Consider the following 17,907-nt stretch of genomic DNA (forward strand, 5'->3'; position numbering starts at 1 on the left):
GAATGCAGTTGGCAATGTCTGACAAAAGGGGATTGTAAAGGGAATCTACCTTATTTGAATTCGGTGCAATGGAGTGTCAATTAATGGAAGGCAAAGCCTTAAACTAATACACAGAATAAGGAGATAACTACTGAACAAGGAGGAAATCTATGATTTGCTACGTGATTGTATATGGAATAACTACGGGCACGACCTTTGACCTTTATACACCAAATGGAGGAAGGAGGGTGATATTTTTACAACGATCTTCATTACACTTACAACCATAATTTAAAAAACACAACAATTCTCAAATCCACAACAATATATATAGATATATATAGATATATATGGATATATATATATATATATCGATACACACACACGCACATGTATAGTGACCACAAAAAACAGCACGCAAACAATTTAATGAACCTTTTTTTATTTAAAATGACACGTTCTTTGCTACACATGAAGCATGATCACCATGCAAAGTTTCAAATGGATATCTTTAATGTCATCAATTTGATTGAGGTTACAGCACATGCTCCGGATGTTGGCCTTTACGCCACGTGCACACTTGGATTCGATGGGAAAAATGGTTTATTACTCTTACACTTTCGGCTACAGTGGTTGAACAGATTTTGTCAGTTATTGCTGTTTTGAGATCATCTGTGGATTACGAACTTCATCTGTAGATGTCGCCCTTACGCATCTAACCCTGAACTCTCATTCTTGTTGAAGGATTTCGTTCTCAGGTAGATTTTGACTGAAAACGATATTTGTTTCGTTGCCAAGAGCATGTTAAAAAAAAGCACCTATCTTGATACAATCTGTTTTTTTGGCATTTTGAAAAAATCTGTGTCTGTGCTGTGTCCCCAAAATATTCCTGCAGGACGCACAAGAACTGCCAGCAACCCTCTCCTGGTGAAACTGCCAAAATCAAGACTCTCTGCTCACCTTCACTCATTTATTCTTCTTTTTCCCGCCTCTGGAACAAACTCCCACACTCTCTTCAATCCGACTCCTCCCTCCAGGTCTTTAAAACAGCAGTTCACCATCATCTGTTATCTTCCCCCATCCAAAACCTTGATCTTTTCTTCCCCCGTTTATACACCCCAAATCCACCTTTCAATCTCTGGCTTCATTCCTGAAATTCCTAGTGGTGTCAATTTGTTTTTTTACCGTGTAACCCTTCCCTCCCCAAGCCCTCTCCCTTCCACAGATCTCCTGATGTCCCTGATCTCTGCTGTTGTGCTTGTGTACTTCCTTCTCTCTCCCCATATTGTCTGCCCCTCCCTTTATTGTTTTATGTGACCGTTTATGTTTTTTGTGTTTTATGTGCTAATGTGCGTTTAATGTGCTAATGTGCGTTTAATGTGCTAGCTCTTACACGAGCCTCAATGTTGTACACAAAAAAAAAATCCCCAAAAAAAAATCTAAATCTCCTGACGACACACGAACTCCACTTTGCACTCATGCAAAGAATAAGAGGATATTAGGAATATGCAGGAAGTTATTAGAAGTAAAGTTGGTACCATGTTTGGCTGGTCACCATCCGTTCACATCGTAACACTGGGATTAAAAATAATATTTGATGAAAAAAAAGCTCACGATTATGCCATGCAATGCACCGATAAAGAAAGTTCAAGCAATTTGCTTACGATGATGTTGAAATTTGAGTGAGAAATATTCGAAATTTTAAAAAGTTTCAACAAACGCACGTTAAGCGCTGGTTCAAACCAATCTATCAGTTCATGTTTGCATCATAGTACATACTTGATCCAAGTTTGATTTAAATCCATTCGGCCATTTTCAGGTTATCGCAGCAACAAAAACCTATCACGGACGGACAGATGGAAAACCCAAAAACATAATGCCTCTGGCGACTTCCTCAGCAGAGGCATAAAGAGAACACACAGACACGCACGCACGCACTCAATGACTTCAGATTATTTACCATGAAGGGCTGGCTGTACAATAGTGCACATAATTTTGTCTCACTTTGCATTCTTGACATTTTGGGATACGACTTCATTGATGACATCATTTGCATTACACAGTGCACAAGATTTCATCATTGCTGTGTTTGTATAGGATGCAAACTTGTACATTTCATCATTGTAAGATCAAGTATTTAAATAATCACGTGGATAAACAGACACCGTGTGGTAACAGTGAATGACACGTCTCTTTGAAGAAATGTCACAAAAAACACTCACCACAGCAATTTCCCTGTGCTGGTTTCCTGTAATGTGCCCAATGATAATTGACTGCACAAGCTTGACACCACATATTCTACACGAGTAGTACGGAGCTTCAGAGGGATTTTTCTTGGAAAAGTGCAAGGTGATGTAATGCATCCCTGAGAATGAGAGAAACATGGGCAGTAACGTTTAATGTCAATTTGACTTTGCTAATTTATGTTTTTAAAATATGCACAAATACAATGAATCATCCTGTTTCACGCTCTCCCCTTTCTGACATGTCTGGGCACCCACGGCATGCACGCTGTTCCCGAATGTGTTCTTGTTTTCGGAAATCAACAATTTAATAAGCATCACAAGACTATTTTACATGCAACTGGCTGTTTACCTCTCCTACAAGTCGGCACAGAATGTGATTATGAATGTCGTTCAACTTCAACTGAGTGTACACATGGATTGCTGTATAATCACATAAAACATCATATCATATCCACATCTACAGTGCCTTCAGAAAGTATTCACACCCCTTGACTTTTTGCACATTTTGTTGTGTTACAGCCTGAATTCAACATGGATTAAACTTTAAACATTATAATTTAAACATTAAAAATGATGACATTCGACATTAAAAATGGATTTAAAATGGCTTAAAGCTGGCCTCCAAAGCCAGTCGCCGACTGGGCATCCTCCGTCGTGCGAAGTCCTTCATAGGCACGCCTGAGCTCCTCACCACATACAAGGCTTTCATCCACAGCTCAATGAAATACTGCTCTCCCCTCTGGGCTGGTGCTCCTGCCTCACACAGAGCTTGGCTTCATGGTGTTGAAACCAAAGCTTTCAGAATCATTGCTATCTCCCGCGATGAAGCCAACTCTGAGGACCTTTCACTCACTCACCGCAGGTAGATTGGTGGTCTTTCTGTCTTCTCCCGACTCCTCTCCAGCCTCGGTCCCCCAGCTCTGTCTGTGCTGTCCCCCAAATATTCCGACAGGTCACACAAGATCAGCCAGCAACCCTCTTCGGGTGAAACTGCCAAAATCAAGACTCTCTGCTCACTTTCACTCTTTCATTCCTCATTTCTTCCACCTCTGGGACAAACTCCCTCACTCTCTTCAATCCCACTCCTCCCTCCAGGTCTTTAAAACAGCTGTTCACCATCATCTCTCATCTTCCCCCATCCAAAACCTTGATCTTTTCTACCCCTGTTAATTCACCCCAGATCCACTTCTTTAAATTCTGAATTCTTTCCTGGAAGTCCTGATAGTGTCCATGTGTTTTATACCTCTCCTACCCCTTCCAACCCCCTTCCCATGCCTCCTCCCCCCACCCCCCAAGCCCTTTCCCTCCCACAGATCTCCCGATGTCCCTGCTCTCAAATGTTGTACTTGGGCGCTTCCATCTCTCTCCCCATCTTGTATCCCGCTCCCTTTATTATATGTTTTATGTGTCCGTTTTTTTTTTTTAGATGAATGTTAGCTCTTACGCAAGCCTCGATCTTGTACACACACAAAAAAAAAAAAACCTTCAGGTCTTCAGGTCATTCGACAGATTCTCAATGCGATTTACGTCTGGGCTTTGGCTGGGCCACTCAAGGACTTTCACGTTCTTTTTCTGAAGGCATTCTAGTGTTGCTTTGGTTGCATGACCCCGGAACATAAATATTCGTTGCAGTCTCAGGTCTTTTGCACTCTGGAGCAGGTTCTCCTCAATAATTTTCCTGTATTTGGATCCATTCATTGTTCCCTATATCCTCACAAGTCTCCAAATCCCTGCCGATGAAAAGCATCCCCATGGCATTGTTCTGCCACCACAATGCTTCTCTTTGGGATGGTGTTAGGTGGGTGATGAGCTGCGCTAGATTTCCGCCAGACAAAGCACCTTGAATTCAGACCAAAGTTCAATTTTCGTCTTATCAGACTAAATAATCTTTTGCGTCATGCTCCAAAGAGTCTTTCATGTGGCTTTTTTCAACCTCCAGGTGTGCTGCACCAAATGTCCAGACCATTGCAGCCAGCATTTCACAAATCTCCCCATCAAGCTCATCTGCACATCAACACCCTCCTTCAGTTCATTCATTCTTCTTCTATTCACCCTCTTCACTCCTGCAATCCTTCTGCCCCAGTTATTCTCACAAACCGGCAGCCTCTGTTGTTGTCTCTGTCAGTGCCACGCCTGCCACGGTCTCCAGACCGTAAAGGTAGGCTGGTGGTACACAGGACATCTGAACCTTTCCTTTGAATATCCATGAAAGCTTTCTGTCTGCCATTACATCCTTCACACTCCTCCATACATTCGCACCCACTTGAATCCCACTCCATACCTCTGCCTCTGACTTACAATCCCCGTTCACCATTCCACCCAGATACTCAAACCTATTTCCTTTTCTGATCAACTTCCCCACCAAACTGATATTCATTTATTTTCTCTGCTGCCCAACCCACATTACCTCTGTCTTCTCCATACTCATTTTCAGCCCATGTTTCTCAAATGCATTCTTCCACTCCACCAGTACTTCCTGCATCTCCCAGCCACTCTCAATCACAAGAGCCAGATCTCCCGCATAAAATATCCTCCCCAGAATATCTAGGTTCATGTTTACGATGCTTACCTTTCAACTTCGCAACTCCATCACCATGATAAACAGGAGTGGGCTGAGAGCTCTTCCCTGCCTCAAACCGATGTTCACTTTGAACTCTTCTGACATCCATGCCAGAACCAACCAAAACTCTTACATTCGCTCTCTTATACATCCCTTCCACCGACATAACTTCTGCTTCGGGCACTCCTATCCATCTTAGTGTCGCCATCACCATCTCTCTTGGGACAGTGGCATCGGCTTGAAATCCCAATGACATTTTAACTTGCACCTCCAAACTCTTTTCCACCAGCTGTCTCAACACGAACATCACATCTGTCGTTCACCTTTCATTTCTAAACCACTGCTGCTCTTCCCTGATCTCCTCCACACTCTACCATGTCCTCTTGTCCAGAATCCTCTCCAGCACCTTGATGACATGACGAAGGAGTGTAATGTGCCCCTCTACTTCCACAGATCTTGAACATCCTCTCTTCCCCTTCCATATCGGCACAATTAACCCTGTCCTCCACTCCTGCAGAATTGACCCATCTCTCATACACACATTCAAAAACCTTGTCATCCAGCTGACTTTGACCTCTCCGACTGCAATTATCATCTCTGTGTGCACCTCATCTGGAGCCCTCCCCTTTCATATGCTCTTCAATCCTGTCCGCAATTCCTCTTCTGCGGTCTCCACCACCTCTACTTTCCCCTCCACATAACTCAGAAGCTCAAGCTCATTATTGCTTCCTTCTCGGTTCAACAGCTCTTTGAAATATCCTTCCCATATCTTCAATACTGCACCCCTCTCTGTCACTGGCCTCCAGCCTCCATCCTTAATCACTGCCCCCCGCCCCCTTCATGTCCTTGCTGTCCTCATCCCTGTCACGAGCCAATTTGTAGATTATCTTCCTCCCATCATCCTCTTGCAACTGGTTGTACACCTCATCTTCCATGTCCTTCCCCACCTTGTCCACAGCTCTCCTTTTGCTGCTAGATTCTTCTGCCTGTGCAGGTGCAGCAACCCTGCATCCACTGCCTCCCCCCATCCTTAATTGTCTCTATCCTCTTCCAAACCTCCTTTTTATCAACTGCCTTCGCTACTTCCTCCGCCCATCAAACCTAGTTTTTATCCCTCAATGATGCACCCTTGCCTGACGTCCTTCCACACAACACGTCTGCAATTGCTCTAAATACCTATCTGTACTTCTTACACCCCTTCTCCAAAACTTCCGCTTCCTTGCTAAGTTGCTCATACCTGGCCCTCACCCTCCATGGCGACGTTTCCCCTGCACTTCCCCCTCCTAATATCCTTCCTCAGTAGTTCCATGTTCTTTCCATTTCCTAATGATGGAGCTCACTGTGCTCTTGGGAAGTTTCAACCCTCCAGAAATTTTTTTTATACCTTTCCCCAGATCTATACCTCACAATTCTATGTCGTAGTTCTACGGATCACTCCTTGGACTTCATCGTTGAGTATCTGCTCTGACATGCAGTATCAACTGTGAGATCTTATATAGAAAGGTGTGTTTTTTCCTAAATCATGTCTAATGAATTTAATTGGCCACAGGTGGACTCCAATCAAGTTGTTGAGACATCTCAAGGATGATCAAAGAAAATTGGATGCACCTGAGCTCAATTTGGAGTGTCATAGCAAAGGGGTTGAATACTTGGCAACTCAAGGCATTTCAGGTTTTCCTTTTCAATTAATTTGTAAAAATTTCTGGAAAAAAAAAACTCCACTTTGACAATATGGATCAATTTCCACAAAACAAACTCCACTTTGACAATATTTGACAATATGACAATATGGAGCTACAATATGAAAATTAAGTGTAGGTCAGTGCCAAAAGAAAATCTCAATTTAACCCATTGTTAATTCAGTCTGTTGCACAAGAAAATGTGAAAAAGTCAAGGGTGTGAATATTTTCTAAAGACACTGTATATCTTTCGAACTGGGTTACCTGCTGTACCTAAATACTGGAAATGCAATTTCCATGCGTGATTGTGTCTGAATGACATAAATGTCACAACCACACCACGTATTCTACCAAATTATACCTCATTCAATAGCTCCTTGATACAAAGGGAAGAGGAGGAGGAGGAGGAGAAGATTTGTCAGGACAATGCATGTGTACAAATATCAATATTCACGTACTTTCAAGTTGTTTGCATTCATATCTGTAAGATGTGCACACGGGCGGTGTATAGGCTCAGATTTGCTGGTTCATACACCGACGGAGGGAAAAAATAACATCGCCATGAATTATTCAGTCAATCCCGTCCAATATAATTACGTTTTTCGTGTGCAAGTTATCTGCTCGTCTACTAAATAACAATGACATGTCTTTGTAACACTGGAAATACATCAAATCAGTTTTCACATGAGTAAACTATATGTCGGGTATGGCTGCACTCTTTATCCAAGCAGGTTGCGGCAGCATCCCTCTATGCCAATTTGAATATCATAACCAATGATCATCTACCTGGAGCATGTCTTTAGTGCAAAAAAAATCCGTGTTCTCACTTTGACCCATCATAAGGATGAGCAAAAAAATTCCCCAATGCATTTCTGTGCTCAGCCCAGGAGAGGTAAAGTTACTGGAGTTCCTGGATCAATTAGCTGTCCTCGGAAGATTCTCCAATAAACTGTCTTTGGAAGATCATATCTCAACCGGTCGTCCAAAGCCGGTTGCCACCTTAGAATTTCCTCAGGACCAGTCTTTCCTCAGCTTATAATGATGTACAAAAACTTCATCCTGAGTGTCATGGAACATGGCATCTCACACTGAACTGGTGCTGCTGCTTCCCATCTTCCTCCCCATTGATGCCCTGGAATCTTGTCATTGGAATCTCAGGTCAGGAAACTAAGTCTCAGGGTCTGCTGTATGTTCTTGGCAGACAGGTTGTCGGCTTTTCAGTTTATTACAAAAGGTATTCTTTTCTTGCTGCTCACACCCCCTCACCTGCCAGAAACACATTGCATGCGTTCTGCCAGAAACACTTTCCTTGTAATGTTCTTCTCCTCAAGTTTAAACTCCAAGCATATTTCCATTCTTTCACGTCCCTCTTTTATTGCCCATGGCAGGCAATGTCTTCCTGAATCTGTTTTCTTGTGCTCTTCCCCAAAGGATAATATGTCTATTGCAGATTGCCACCTCAGTGTATTTCCCATTTCAACTTATGAGCTTGACGACACCCACTAAGACACTGTTATCACCCTTCTACCGTAATTCCTCTTTTTGTGCTGTGATGCATCCATTTGTTTGTACTGTTTTTGTACTGTTTGTACATTTGTATTCAATGCATCGAATACTATTCCCTCCAATTTAGTCAGGTCAGTCAAATTCAAATTTCAAGTCAAATTTCAGGTCAGTCAAATTAACAAGTCAGGTCAGTCTCTTGACTGCCACTGGTAACAGGTAACCCAGTGCTACCTACCGCATGGTCGGGCAGTCGATGACTAAACTGGCTAACCTCACTGGCTCGCCAGTGGGGAGGGTGACTGTGACACCCCGCAGGACTAAAAACAATACCTGTCAAAGGGTGGATGAGCTCACTCTGGGAGCCAACGGCCATCCAGGAAGGAGATAGTGTCCACAAAAAAACACTCATCCGGTTGGACCAGTTTCTTAGGTAGTAGGTTGAAGGCAGCAACCGTTCAGAGTGGTACAACCGTTCGGACTTAAGAGTGTTAAAGTGGTGCCCGGAACCATGTTACACTCTCCATGTCAGGATAGCTGAATTTTCTTTCTGTCTCACTCAAACTACAGCTACCGGGCGAGCTTTAATCTCTCTCTCTCTCTCTTGCAAACAAACATCATATACTTTTCTTCAAACACTTTTCTTACTCATTTTCACTCCTCACCTTTTTACATTCTCTCTTTACTTCTCTTTCCTCTTATTTCCTCACATTGTCCAACTAAATATGAAAAAGTCTAAAAAGTTAATGGCCCCTAGTTCCCGGCATTATGGGGTGCGAAGAATCTCCGGTGACCTGCCTGTCTCTGCTACCAACGAGAGGGGGGGGGGGGGGCTCAGGCAGTAATAGTATCGGTCCCTCCCAAGACCCTTGCCTGTTGAATGACCATGACTCTTTTTCAATTCATTTCACCAACATTCGTGGTCTTTCTTCAAATCTTTCCTCTGTTGAATATCATCTTACAAGTTACTCTCCTCATATATTGCTTCTCTCAGAGACCCAATTGTCACACAACATTCTTCTTAACTCCTTTAACATTTCAAACTACAACCTTCACTCACGATTCCGCTTCAAAGGAGGAGTGTGTGTCTACTCCAACATCAACACGCCTGCTGTACGCCTTGTGGACCTCAAATCTCCAAACTTTGATGTCATCTGGCTTGAGATTTGTCTCCCGACCATCACTGTTTTTCTGTTTCACTTACTGCTCTCCTAACTCGACAAACTTCACAGCTTTCTTTGACTATCTGAATTCCTGCCATGAGACCATGACATCCGAACACCCTCAAGCAGAATTCCTCTATTTAGGAGACTTCAATGTACACCACAGGTAGTGGTTGAAATCATCCCACACGGATGTTGGGGGGAGTTGAAGCTCTTATATTTTCCATTCTCAATGATTTGGAACAAATCATCACCCACCCTACCCATATTCCAGATCGTCATGACCACTCGTCCAATACTTTGGATTTGTTCTTTACCTCTAATCCGTTGTGTTACAACTACACAATCTCACCTTCAATTGGTTCTTCTGACCACAATCGTGTAAACATCACTTTACTTACCACCACTCCTTCGGCAACTGCTCCGACTAAACGCCAGTGTTGGCATTTCAATAGCGCTGACTGCACTGGTTTATGAAACTTCTTTTCTGACTTTCCCTGGAAAGACTACTGCCTCCCCTCGGCCGATGCCTCTATCTCTGCTGAACGTATAGCTGAGGTTATTGTTGCAGGAATGGAGGCTTATACTCCCTTCTCTTTCAGGTTTACCTCTCCTACCATCTCTTGGTTCAATAATTCCTGCTCTGCAGCCATTCGTGCACGAGATGCGGCATATCGGACATGGAAAAACTCTTCTTCCTCCGACTCACATTCAGCCTTCATATCTGCCAGAAACCATTGCAAACATGTTATTCGTGAGGCGAAGCATTCCTTTATCCAAAAGAAATGTGACAACCTCTCATCTTCTTCCACTAATAGATCTTTCTGGTCATTAGCCAAAAGTATCTCCAACAACTTCTGTCGCTCTACCTTACCTTCACTGTTCCATTCTTATGGTACTATAGCTGTTTCTCCGACTGACAAAGCAACTCTTTTTGGTTCTCTTTTCTCCTCTAATTCCACTCTGGATGACTCCAACATTCCATCTCCCTCTGATTCACCCCTTACCAATCCTATGCCCCTCCCTATAATCTCTTTCCATGCAGTCAAAAAAGTACTCCTCTCTCTGGACACAAGCAAGGCATACGGACAAGATGGCATTCCTCCTTGTGTCTTGAAGGAGTGTGCTTCTGAACTTGTACCCGTGCTTGCTCGTTTGTTTCGTTTTTGTTTAAAAACCCAAACTTTTCCTCTTTCCTGGAAACATGCCTTAGTGCAGCCTATTTTAAAGGGTGATCGTTCAAACCCTTCCAACTACGTCCTACTGCTCGTCCTACTTCCAAAGTCTTTGAATGTCTTCTCAATAACCATTTCCTCAAGCATCTTGAATCCCACAGTCTTCTATCTGACCATCAATATGGCTTTCGCAAGGCAAGATCTACCGGTGATATCCTTTCTTACATTACGAATGTCTGGGCCTCTTCTCTGAGAGATTTTGGGGAATCCTTTGTTGTAGGCCTTGATATCTCATAAGCCTTTGACAGAGTTTGGCATCGGGGTCTGATATCCAAGCTTCCCTCTTTCGGCTTTCCTCCTTCACTCTACTCTCTCATGTCGAGCTTTCTCTCTGACCGCTCTATCTCTGTAATTGTCTCCCTCCTTCCCTATCAACAGTGGTGGTCCTCAGGGTTCTGTTCTGTCTCCAACACTCTTCCTTCTTTTTATCAATGACCTTCTTTCTTCTACAAATAACCAAATGCACTCATATACTGATGACTCAACGTTGCATTCCTCCACGTTTTTCCCATCTGCCCTATCTTCCCTCAATCGATCTGCATCTCGTTTTATTACAACCACCTCTTTAAATTCGGATTTGGACAAGATTTCCCAGTGGGGCAAATGTAACCAGGTTAAATTCAATGCTTCTAAAACTCAATTTCTTCCCATATCTCTCTCCAAAACTCCTCTCATCTCTCCAAAACTCCTCTCATCTCTCCAATCTCCTTTGAAAGTTCCACAATTACACCATGTGATACAATAAACCTACTAGGTATTACCCGAACTTCAAATCTATCCTGGAATCCACACATTACACAAATAGCTAAATCTGCCTTGAAGAAACTGGGAGTCCTGTTCAGATGTCGAAGATTCTTCTCCTCTCAACAGTTGCATCAACTATATAAAGGATCGATTCGTCCTTGAAAAGAGTACTACTCTCACATATGGGAGGTTCTAGGTCCACATACTTTCCTGGACAGAATTGAATTAAAAGTACTTCGACTTATCAACTCTCCCAATCTGACCTCAAAACTTGACCCGCTCAAATTACGTCGCAAAGTTGGCTCTCTTTCTCTTTTCTACAGATATTACTTTGGTTTTTGCTCCCAATAACTTGCTGCCTGCATACCTCCGCCATTAGCGAGACCACGGATTACTTGACAAGCCACTACATCTCATGATCATTGTGTGGCCATTGGCAACTCAAGGGTGGGCCGTTATGATGTTTGTTTCTTCCCCTCCACTGCCAAACTCTGGAACTCTTTACCTTCACATGTCTTTCCAAACACTTATGATCTTCCCCTTTTCAAAAAGCAGATTCTCTGCTTTCTCAAAAAGTCTGAGACTATTCTCTCCTTCTTTACTTTTCTGTCAATGCAGCTCTTTTATATGGTCAGGCCTCGATGAGGATGACATAGTCTGTGCCTGGAGCCTTCTACATAAAAAAAAAAATTACTGTTTCTATTTTCCTTTGACAAAGTGTAGTCCTTGAATAATTTCCCAAACAATCTGTCATAATATTTCCTGGGCCAATCACATTTCAATGCTGACCTCATGCGTAGGGCAGTTCCTTGGATTTATTGAAGTAATTTATTGGCCACTCAGATTCTTACAGAGTACACTGTACAGTGTCTTCGGAAAGTAATCACACCTCTTGACGTTTTTCACATTTTGTTGTGTTACAGCCTGAATTTAAAATGGGATATAATTGAGTTTTTTTTTTAGTTCTTTGCTCCTCACAAGCCATACAAAAATCACAAGTCTTTATCTCACACCGAATAATTTGTAAACATCCCCAAATTCAAGTTCAATGTTCACCACAATTCATGAGTTCACTCTTCTTATGTCTGTGTATTCTCCTTCCTGAGTCTTTCCAGTGATATTCTTCCTTTTATGTACATCTTCAAGACGGTGAGCCATTACTATCAGAGGCGATCCACTAATCCTACTCACAATATTGTTGCATTTGTGTGGGAAGGGGTCATGGTTAGATTAAGCCCCTTGACGCCAGGTATATTCACGCCTAGTTTAAGAACATTTTACCCTGCATTGAGTGTGTGTTTAAGGTCAGGAGTCAATCAATGTAAAAGGTTCCACACGAAGGACACATGAGGTTGTGCTTGAAGGGATAGTTAGGTCAAGTCATCTCATCTCAAGTTCTCCTCGTTAAGACCAGGCAGAGCAGTGTGATGTCTTGTTTCCCACTCCCCACTCAATCCCCCATCAACAAAAGGAGTTACGTTCCACATCGCAGGTGTCTGTCAGCACATTGGAGGCTGAGATTTATGGAATGCACAAGGAGAAGCTTGGTGAAAGGCTTTGAGGCAGAAACTTGTTAATTGCCTCGTGGCAGAGATTGGTCGATGGCTTTGGGTGGAGAAGATTAAAAACTTGCCTCCACGTGGCAGAACCGGAGAGAGTGTGTGGCGAGGGACTGAGAATGGGAAAAGAAGATGGATGTGGTTGTGTCGCTCCAGGGTTGGCTTCTCTCTGGTGTAGTTTGATCCACCAAGCATGCATTCACCAACCACCATCTCTTTGAGCCACTGATTCCTCTCGTACAGGCTATACCTCCGCCTGTAATAGTCCTCATTCGTTTGGCACGTGGCATGCTGTGGTTTCAGCCCACCTGACACTGCAAATCCTACCCCTGCCCAGTTGTGTGAGCGAATGTGTTTCTTTGACATCCAGCGTGAGATCAGGTGATTTATTGTGGTCCACAATGGTGTCCTTATGTAATAAATTACTTGTGTATTTTTTAAGGAATGGCTTCTTGTTGTAATTTTGTCGAGTGAACCATTCTGGTCCATTTGGGTTCCCTGGTGAAAATATTGCAACTTTTCTGGATAAAAGGCACAGAAATCGCAAAACTGGTTCACAGGTCTGCACCAGCACTCAAAGCAGCCTGTGAGAAAAGGTTTTAGTTCAGCCATCTCTGGAATCTAGTCTCCGACATGTGGAGGTGGTCACTGGGTTTGGTTGCGTCCTGTCTGAAGGTCGGCGTCCATGTGACAATATCATTATCCTTACTCACTCTTCTTTCCAAATGAACTTGTACTTTATTTTGTCCCACACTTATCTTGTTTGTCAGCTTCTTCTGAAACTCAAATGACCTTTGTCCACTCAATTGTCCTGCCCATATCTCCTAACTTTGTATCCTGTGTGTCAGTTCATTATTTGCCTAATTTTCCATTTTTGTTTACCTGTTCCTCTTTGCTCTAATTTCTCATCTTTCTCATCATCCCCATTCAACTTCTCAGATTTCTCATCCCCATTCAGCTTCAATTTTGGGATATAAAAAATTAGCAAAATCATACAGCTTTCCGAAAACATATGTACTGTAATGAAGATTTAAGAAAGACCAACAAGTGAAGGCTGGTAAACAAACATCTTTCTTTTTTGAATAATGGACTAAAATAAATGAATGAACATTATTTTGCTTTGATATTGTATGATCCCGGTGTGTACCCTGGATAAGAATAGGTACACCGTATCCCTGCGTGTCGTAAGAGACGACTAAGAGGGTTGGCGTCAGGAAGGGCATCCGGCCATAAAAACATTGCCTCAAAAAGGGAACCATGTCAATTACAACTACATATATGGGCAGGGTACAGCCCGAAGTGGAGATCGGTTTCTGAGGTTTGGGACATGGAATGTAGGGACAATGACAGGGAGATCAGGAGAAGTGGTGGAAGTATTGGTCAGAAGAAGAGTGGACATATGTTGTGTGCAAGAGACGAGATGGAAGGGAAGTGGTGTGAGAATGGTGAAGGGTAGGCAGGGACAGAAATACAAGTTTGTGTGGCAAGGGTGCCCGGAGGGCGTGAATGGTGTTGGTGTCCTGTTTTCTGAGGAGTTTGTAGACAGTGTGGTGAGTGTGACTAGAGTGAGTGATAGGTTGATGATGGTGAAAATGATGATTGGAAAGCTCTTGGTGAACGTCATCTCGGGATATGCTCCGCAGGTTGGTCGAAGCGATGAAGAAAAGGACAAGTTCTGGTGTGCGATAGAGAAGCTGATGGAAAACGTGAAAGATGAGGAAGTTGTTGTGGTAGGAGGAGACCTAAATGGACATGTGGGAAGGAGTATGGATGGTTTTGACTGAGTTCATGGGGGTTACGGATATGGTGTGAGAAATGGAGAAGGTGAAAGGATTTTGGAGTTTGCTGATGGAGCTGATTTGTTGATTTGTAATACTCAGTTCCAGAAAGAGGATAATAAGCTTGTTACATACACGTCGGGTGGGTCGACGACAACCGTTGACTACCTGATGGTACGTAGGCGAGATAGGGGGCACCTCCGGGACACAAAGGTGATCCCGGGGGAGGAGGCTGTTTCACAGCACCACTTGGTTGTCTGCGACGTAAGGGTGAAAAAGGTGCGAGGAGAGCTCGGCGGGTGAAGTACCAACCGAGAATGAAGGTGTGGAGGTTGAAAGAGGTGACAGTAAGGGAGGCATTAAACGAGAGGCTGAGTAGGGTCGAGGATGATGTGGTTGAGCTTGAAAGTGGTTGGATGTCAATGAAAGCTTGTCTGTTGGGAGCCGTTGGTGAGGTATGTGGATGGACAAAAGGACCACCGAGGCACTCGGAAACATGGTGGTGAGATGATGAAGTTGGAAAGAGGATTGACGAGAAGAGGAAGAAGTTCAAGGAGTGGCAGAAGGCGAAGGGTATGGGAGCAGAAACAGCAGAGCATGAAAGTTATAAGGCAGCCAGGAAGGCTGCAAAGAAAGAGGTAGCAAAGGCGCAGGAGGCATGCAGGAAAATGTTTGGAGAACGCTTGGATTCAGAAGAGGGTCAGAAAGCAGTATTCAGGATTGCAAAGCAGATAGCGAAAGAGAGGTGTGATGTGATGGGGGTGAGTTGCTTGAAGGATGAAGTGGGACAAATCGTTGTCGACCCAGATGGAATTAAAGGAAGATGGAAAAGATATATGGAAATGCTGTTGAATACAGAGAATGAATGGGATGGCAACATAGAGAGTAACCCTGTTTTAGGACCGGCAGAGAAGATAACTGAGAAGGAAGTTGAGGAAGCGATAAAAGCAATGAAGGGTAGAAAAGCGGGAGGGCCGACGGGAGTTGTGGGAGATATGTTGAAGGCAGCAGGAAGTTGGGGTGTGAAGAGAATGACAGAGATCTGTAATCTGGTGGTGAAAGAAGGCCGCATTCCAGTGGATTGGGAACTGAGTACCCTCATCCCTCTATACAAGGGGAAAGGTGACCCTCTGGAGTGTGGCTCGTACCGAGCGATGAAGTTATTGGAGCATGGAATGAAGGTATTGGAAAGGGTGTTGGACAGGAGGATAAGGAAGAAAGTGAAGATCGACGAAATGCAGTTTGGATTCATGCCAGGAAGAGGAACGACAGACACGCTTTTCATTGTGAGGCAGTTGCAGGAGAAGTACATGGAGAAGAGGAAGAAGTTGTTTCTTGGGTTTGTTGATCTGGAGAAAGCATTCGATAGGGTACCACGCAAAGTATTGACATGGGCATTGAGGAAGTTAGGAGTGGAGGAATGGTTGATCAGAGTAGTGATGGCAATGTACAAAAGAGCGCGCACAGCTGTAAGGACGAAGGACGGGAACAGTGGTGAGTTTGAAGTGAAGGTGGGAGTGCATCAGGGGTCGGTACTAAGTCCACTACTATTTGTAGCTGTGATAGAGGTGCTGGCTCAGAACGTAAAGGAGGGTTTACCATGGGAGTTGTTGTATGCAGATGATCTGGTGTTGATTGCGGAAAGTATGGATGGACTGAAGGAAAAGATGAACACGTGGAACACGTGGAACAGTACATGAACACGTGGAACACATACATTCGTATGGAGACAAAAGGTCTGAAGGTGAATATCGGAAAGACGAAGGTGATGGCAAGTGGTAAAGCATGTGGTGAGGTGGAAAGAACTGGGAAGTGGCCCTGTGCTGTGTGTAGGAATGGTGTCGGAGTGAACTCCATTCAATGTACAATGTGCGCTGAGTGGGTTCATCAAAAATGTAGTGGTCTGAGAGGGTCATTAACCAGTGTGGCAGCTACATTCAAATGTAAGGTGTGCACAGAGGGAGCTGCAGATGGAGGAAATGTTGAGTTGGATCTTGGAGACGGCGTGAAGCTGGAAGGTGTGAAAACATTTTGCTACCTCGGAGACATGCTGAATGGAGAAGGTGGATCAGACTCGGCAACGGTTGCTAGAGTGAGATGTGCATGGAAGAAGTTTCGGGAACTGAGTGGCGTGCTGATGATGAGGGGGGTGTCGTTGAAGCTGAAGGGAAAGGTGTGTGCTGCATGTGTGAGAAGTGTTATGATTTATGGGAGCGAGACATGGGTAATGAACGTAGAGCAGCAACGAAGGTTGGAAAGGGTGGAAATGCGAATGGTTCGGTGGATGTGTGGAGTATCGTTGAGAGAGAGGAAGACAAATGATGAATTGCGAAAGATGATGGGAATAGAGCCTGTGATTGATGCTGTGAAGAGGAACAGGTTGAGATGGTTTGGTCATGTGTTGAGGAAGGATGAAAGTGACTGGTTGAGAAGAGTGATGGAAATGAATGTAGAAGGAAGCAGAGGACGGGGAAGACCGAAAAAGACTTGGCTAAAGATGGTGGAAGAAGAAATGCGGGCAAGGGGGTTAACAAGGAGAGATGCAGAAAATAGGGCAAAATGGAGAAGATTGTCATGGGGACCGCAAGGCTAACCCCCGCTCTAGCAGGGAAAATGGCCTTTAAAATGCATGTTGTGTTGTTGTTGATATTGTATGATCGCGCTCCAATGAGCACGTTACTCACCAACTATTGGCTCATTCTGCTTTGACGTTTCCTTTAATTGTGCACGGAAAGCTGAAACGATGAAAAACAAATTGGTTAAGAGAGCAACAGAATTTATAGCACCCTTTTGTGACATCACAACACATTGCAAGCTTCCCATTTTGAATGTGGAATTATAATTAAGATGCTCACGCTTTCTTTATTCCAACTGAGATGGACTTTTTTAATACAATTTATCGAGAACAAGTTTGGCTTCGAAGAAGAACAGACAAACAAATACATCATGATAATACAACATCTCAGTACATCTAGCCTTCGCTACATACATAACAGGCAATAAAAACCACAGTACATCCAGCTAATCATCTGTAATTTTCAACAGGGTTGGAGTTTGTTTGTTTTTTTGTATACTGAATCGAGGCTCATGAAAGAGCTAACATTTACTTCACAAACAAATCAACCAGACAAACAAAATATATAAAAAGAGGGAGCGGAAGACAAGAGAAGGGGAAGCACACAAACACTTGAGAGCACACAACATTTAAGAGCAGGGAGATGTGTGGGAGGGAGAGGGCTTTGGGGGAGGAGGCGTGGGAAGGGGGGGGGGGGGAGAAGTATAAAACACAAGGACACCAAGGACTTCCAGGACAGAAGTTGGTATTTCAAAAAAGTGGAATTGGGGTGAAATTAGCGTGGATAGAAAAGATCAAGGTTTTGGATGGGGGAAGATAAGAGATGGTGGTGAACAGCTGTTTTAAAGACCTGGAGGGTGGAGTGGGATTGAAGAGAGTGAGGGAG

The 17,907-nt window shown here is 43.6% G+C and overlaps 2 protein-coding genes across 12 annotated transcripts in view; both read right to left on the bottom strand.

The window, feature by feature from the left end:
• LOC137431270 (uncharacterized) overlaps positions 1-17,907 on the bottom strand; it is a 917,646-nt gene that overhangs the window by 763,777 nt on the left and 135,962 nt on the right. The gene's annotated exons all lie outside the window — the stretch shown is intronic.
• LOC144888143 (uncharacterized) overlaps positions 1-17,907 on the bottom strand; it is a 1,118,715-nt gene that overhangs the window by 319,844 nt on the left and 780,964 nt on the right. For 6 of the 10 annotated variants that reach the window (XM_078781770.1, XM_078781768.1, XM_078781769.1 and 3 more), the window contains exons 8-9: positions 17,131-17,181; positions 2,202-2,344 (exon numbers count right to left, since the gene is read on the bottom strand). The exons of the other annotated variants lie outside the window; for them this stretch is intronic. In XM_078781770.1, the coding sequence (XP_078637896.1) occupies positions 2,202-2,344; positions 17,131-17,181 (194 nt within the window). The remainder of the gene's footprint in view (positions 1-2,201; positions 2,345-17,130; positions 17,182-17,907) is intronic. 10 annotated transcript variants of the gene reach the window in all.

The sequence above is a fragment of the Myxine glutinosa genome, chromosome 7 (assembly GCF_964187855.1).
Source record: "Myxine glutinosa chromosome 7, kmMyxGlut1.1, whole genome shotgun sequence".
NCBI classification, from domain to species: Eukaryota; Metazoa; Chordata; class Myxini; order Myxiniformes; family Myxinidae; genus Myxine; species Myxine glutinosa.